Genomic DNA, 5,796 nt, shown 5'->3' on the forward strand with positions numbered 1-5,796 from the left:
AACCCCCAGGATCAGATGAACACAGGTTTCAGCAGGAGTCAAAGAGTAAGTGGAAATGCTCTTTACCCAATGGTGAGTTTAGTCTCCTCAGAATTCCCTATGGGCAATCTTGATGTTTTAAGGCCAAAGATAGTGGGGAAGAAAATTGGGCTTTTTATTTTAATGCCCACAAAAGAGTAGGAAGATAAGGTTATGAAAAACAGAGTCAAGAATACTTTTAAGTTACCAAGTACCTAAAAGGATCAGGAAGTAGAAAAATGTGCAGTGACTCCCTGATCTTCCTTCTGTGTTGTTCAGTCGGTCAGTCATGTCTGACTCTTTGCAACCCCATGGACCCCTTTGGTTTATCAAGCTCTTACTATAATCTCATTTTGGGGCAACTACTTTTAGGGCTCAACTACTAACTCCTTTAAACTCTATGAACATGTTAAAAGACACAATTAAAAATCTCAATTTTTTGAGAATATCTAATCAGTATAACATTGATCATAAATATAGCATATATTTCCCATCTCCCTTGATGGACAAAAAAGATACTAGAAAATATTTCACCCAATTTCCCAGAAATTTATAAATACACCCTACCTTTTTTCTTTTTCATTGGTTCATGGCTATCTGGTGATGTAGGAATAGGAGAGGTATCCATTGGTTCAGATTCTTCAGTTGACACCTCCACTACAGTTTCTGTAATGACATCTGGCCTCATAGCAGCATGGATAAATTCTGGAGTTGATACACAAGGAGGGACAAACACTTCCACTATAAAAAAAAGTTGAAAAATTAAAATTTCCCACCCCTATTAATGCCTCTTAGCATGGACAATTCAATTTTTAACAAAGGTGAGGTTACTAAGAATTCATCAAAGCAGGGTAAGAACTTGAGGCTAATTTGTTGAATATACGATATGATCTAAAGTATGTAAGTAAATAGATGCAAAGAAACTCGACCTGAAGGAAATGTTAATCTTCGGGGTAAAGAGGGAGATCATGAGAGTCAACCCTCTTGCTTCACACTTTAGGTACTTTCAAGTTCACTGTAAAAGACTGTATCATTTTGACAACTGGGAAAACAGTTGAAAATAGAACAGTATAACAGTGAGTTAATAATTATTTTCCTTCTACTTACTCATCATTATTCTCTAACAAGAGAATAAATATCTCTAATATTTACCTAACAAGGTAAAACATACACCTGGTATAACATTAAAATAATGAAAGTGTATTCAGTGAAAGTAATCACTTATGGCTCTCTCTCTCTCTCTTTTTTAAAATAACTTTTGGCTGCACCCCAAGGCATGTGGGATCTTAAGTTTGCCCACCAGGATCAAACCTGCACCTTCTGTATTGGAAGGCTGAGTCTTAACCACTGACTGGACCACTAGGGAAGTTCCTACAGTTCATTTTAAATATGAAAAGAAAACCTGCTCATTATAGCCAAATGAATATCATCTTTCAATCTTTTATGTAACAGAACAGTCCCTAATATTTTGGGTCACTGAAATGGCGCATACATATTTTTAGTATTCTATTACGTACAATAATGTTACTCTGGCTTCCTTTCAATGTGCCTGAGTAACTAGGATATGACATTTCCATTTCAATTAATACATACTACTATAGATTAATACACTGACCAATGTGCACTAATTTTCTTCTCATATTCCTGAATAACACACAGGATTACTACTCTAATTAAAAAGTACAGTTGATCTTAGTATTTACTGTAAATCCCTAAAAGAAGGGTCAATCTTACCGTATTACGTCAAATTAACATTTGGACATTAAAATTAGGGACAAAAAGATTCTCAAAGGCAATCTGTAAAAAGAGACCAAAACCAATGGAAAACCTGAAGCCTGAAGGGAGTGTGAAGAGAGGTGGACACTGCCTCCTGTCTCTTCCAGGGAGTGGTCCCAGAACTACTGCCCGTTATCACTGAAGGAAGGACTCGATGTGGCCATGGGTGGCAACAGCTCCCATCAGCCATTCTCCAGCCATGCTCTTAAAGTTTCTTATTTACCCAAAGTTAAGGAAATGAGACACAACAGTAGGAACAGCAATTTGACATTTATCTGTCTACAGTGGGCATCTTCTGATTCAATTATTTTGAAAATTAAGTATTTAAAGGATTTAAGACTTGTGAACATTGACAGGTAAAGACCAGTTACTGCTGTCATAGATATTTATGTACAATAGACTTTGAGAACAACAATTCCCTTGGATTAAAAAAAAATTTTTATTCTAGATACATGAAATGATATATCTTTAATATAATAAAGAACAGTTCACATACCAGGGCTTCTTGAATCTCTCAAGCAGGTAGGAGATTCCATATGAAGCAGGGCTTCAGCAGCTTCAATTGTCTTATCTGTACAGTGTGCATTACTGCTATGAACTGATGCTTCCACTGGAGGGAAAATAAGTTCCACTCAATAAAAATGCATTGAACACATTACTGAACTAAATGCTCATGTTTAGTTCATAACGCTAAATAAGCCATTAATACATATTAGTCTATACAAATTACAGAAATAATTTAAAAACTAAAACAAACCTGCCATTTATAAAATGAATGTTGATTCATTCAGCAACTATTGAGATTAATTAGAAATTTCTGAATCTTATCCAAAGGAAAACAAAGATAGACTCTTGAAATTTGAACTCTGTATCAATTTTAGGCCAAAACTAACTTGAGGTGTGTGGGGGGGGATAGCTGTAGATTAACAATCCTATGAAGTCTATTGTAATTTTAACATATTGCTACTAAAACCGGGGGTTAACACCTACCAGAATCAGTCAGAGACTCATATTTCTAAATTACTTTAATGAATTAGTTCAATTCTTACAAACCCTCTTGGTGAGTGCACCAGAGAACTTAGAAATTTTCTTCATAATTATCTGCTTTCTTCTTCAAGATTTCACTGGCTTTTGCTGGGTTTCACCCAAGAAATTTAGAAAGACAAAAGAGAGTGTTCCTATCCCCCCCCAACCCCAGCCTTCATGAAGCCTTTCCTAATTCTACCACCTTTTGTAAGTTCTCTAACACTTACTTTATGCTTTGCTGGTTAAATTATTTGTGAAAAAGCTTTGGTTTTAGTTTCTGACACTTATTTCTGTAACCTAAGGCCAGTAATTTAAATCCTTGTATGGCCCAGTTTCCTCTTTCACTAAATAGCAATATTACTTACCTCATATAGTTTTGAGAATTAGATGCAGTGATTTCCTTAAGAATTTAATAAATGGTGATAATTTCTTATCATTTCTATGTGATTATAAGCTCCATGAGATCAGGGAGGGCTGGCTCCGCACCCACCCCCCCAACTTTTTTAGCCACATGGCATGGCATGCAGGATCTTAGTTCCTAGACCAGGGATCAAACCCATACCCCCTGCAGTGGAAGCGTGGAGCCTTAACCACTGACTGCCAAGGAAGTCCAAGGGAGGCCTGTCTTAATCACCTTTATATCTGTTATAGTTCCTAACATAGATTCTTCATATAGTAGGTATGTAAGTATTTCTTTTATTTATTAAAGTTAAGGACAACCGAGAGACCTTACAGGAAAAGTAGCAATCCAGCACAAACTCATTATCCTAATGATATATTAATTTCACATCCTGATTTGAAATACTGAAATTCTACTTTGTAAGAGGATCTGAAACACAAATATGTTTAACAGTTTCTAATTTGATAGCTCTTTCTCAAGATGTCCTCTCAAGGACTAAAAGAAATATACAAATTTCATAAAACCATTATATATTCACAAGTTCTACACACTAAAGATATGCATCTTTTCAAATTATTTCTAGTAAACTTTTAATTGAAAAAGATTTTTTCACTTAGTTTCAAAATTCACCAAGTGCTAAGGCCTCAGCCTTAAACACCAGTCATTTGGAGAACATTTATAAAAAATCCAGTGACTGCTTTACCACCTGTTGCACATCATCCACACTCTCAACCAAGGTACCGAGTCTCTCCAGTTGCTCTTTCCATTTATGGAAATCTGCTCAAAGCTAAACAGTTCCAGAGAGGCAGCCAAACCTCTAAGTAAATCTATCTTTAGGTGACCCTGCTTACTCTTATCTGCAGCTTCACTGAAGCAGAGGATTCAATCAGTCCTTCTAGCTCAACTTTAAGACACTTACTATTAGTAAGTACAAAATGTATTACCATTCTCAAGTATTTTTTTTTTTCAAATTACCTCCCTACAATACTCATGTGCACTAAAGAACCTTGGGAAGCAGTTTCAGGGTTTTAAAGTTTATTCTAAGAACTTTATTCTCTTTAAAGTCTGCTTGTGTTGCAATTTAGCTGTTGTCTGAGGTGCTATTAATAAACTACCCTGGGTAAACTAATTCCTTATGTAATTGTATTAAGACACACCCTAAAACTCTACCATATTAAAGTTAGAGCTCTGAGTATTTGATAATAATACATCAATAGAATCTTACCAGATATTTTAATGTTTTAAGTTATAAACAAAATTTCCCAACAGTTACATATTATGCTGCCCCAAATTCCTACATAGCTTGAGGTATATTTTCAAAACCATGATTTCATGTTAGTTATGTCAGTGAAAATTTCCTAGCTCTTATTTCCAACCTCAACCTCCCCTTTCTAAGTTCAAAATATTATTTCTCTAAAATATCGTACATGTACATAGTAAAACAAAGAAAAAACATACAAATTAAGAAGAATATTAACACATTTATACTTTAAATTTAGGATGAGAATATTAAAAATGCATAAATTCTCTATGAACTAATGATCAGATCTTATACTCTGCTATGTACAGTCAATAAATGGTTGTTTAGGATCTACCCTGTGCTACAAACCTGAGATACAAGTGTGGAAAGATCTCTGGCCTCATGAAGCTTATACAAGTAGTTCAGAAAGTATCGAAAAGATAAATAGGAGTAAAATATTTCAAAACAAAGATGCAAAATAATTTGACAGTTTCCATGAATACTTAATCCATTTTGTTAAAAGAGAACACTATCTCCTTTACTCTTCTCTTGTTGACATAAGTCAACAAGTAGTTTTGGTAACATAAATTTAAGAAATATTTTTCCTATTCAAGTTTCCGTAATAATTGAAAACTTTTCAATATTATTTTATTCTTATCAGTAATTCAAATACAATTTGAATTCAATACAAATATAACTAAATAATAATTCAAATACAACTAAAATTCTGCACAATTCTTAAGGTAAATAAAAGTGTTGTGCCATCAAAGTAAGCAAACTTACAAGTGACAGCTGAGAATTATTATCTCTTACTTAAAACTTGATTTACTGGTGTTTTTCTAGGCCTATGTATTAAATTTATGGGAGTTAAAAAAAAAAACTCATTTTAAAAATAGAAGCAATGAAGCAAAAAGTTATCTGACAGGCATATCATCAACTAGTTACCACTAGTAGTTAGGTTGCTGGTCAACATTCCTTGAAAAACTAAATGTATCAAATAAATTTCAAAACCATTTTGATCAGTGTCAAAATTAAGTTTGCTTATGCCTTCCTTTACTATTGCTAAGAGTCTTGTTCCATTTCTAGCTTTCTAATCAACTGGTGTTTGTATGGTGGATGATTCCAGACTCACTCAACAGCTGTTACTAAATACCAAACTTGGTAATTAAGTCTGACAAGAGACATACCTCTCAGCTTTGCAGAAGAGAATGCTGGCAATAGACTTAGCTCATAACAATGTTTTTAAAAGTCAAAAATAAAAATTAACAGCAATTTGACAGCCATAGGAAAAATTAGAAAACACTTCATTAGGTGATAGTGGTATTCCCCTACAAGA

General features: G+C 34.1%; 1 protein-coding gene across 13 annotated transcripts in view; it reads right to left on the minus strand.

Moving 5' to 3' along the window:
* The window catches only part of ELF2 (E74-like factor 2 (ets domain transcription factor)), a 99,971-nt gene that overhangs the window by 9,319 nt on the left and 84,856 nt on the right, over nt 1–5,796 (minus strand). For 9 of the 13 annotated variants that reach the window (XM_010830271.1, XM_010830270.1, XM_010830273.1 and 6 more), the window contains 2 exons: nt 2,291–2,404; nt 586–759 (listed from right to left, as the gene is read on the minus strand). In XM_010830271.1, the coding sequence (XP_010828573.1) occupies nt 586–759; nt 2,291–2,404 (288 nt within the window). The remainder of the gene's footprint in view (nt 1–585; nt 760–2,290; nt 2,405–5,796) is intronic. The other 4 variants (XM_010830274.1, XM_010830276.1, XM_010830280.1 and 1 more) reach the window with 1 other exon arrangement.

Source organism: Bison bison, unplaced genomic scaffold, assembly GCF_000754665.1.
Source record: "Bison bison bison isolate TAMUID 2011002044 unplaced genomic scaffold, Bison_UMD1.0 scf7180017864517, whole genome shotgun sequence".
NCBI classification, from domain to species: domain Eukaryota; kingdom Metazoa; phylum Chordata; class Mammalia; order Artiodactyla; family Bovidae; genus Bison; species Bison bison.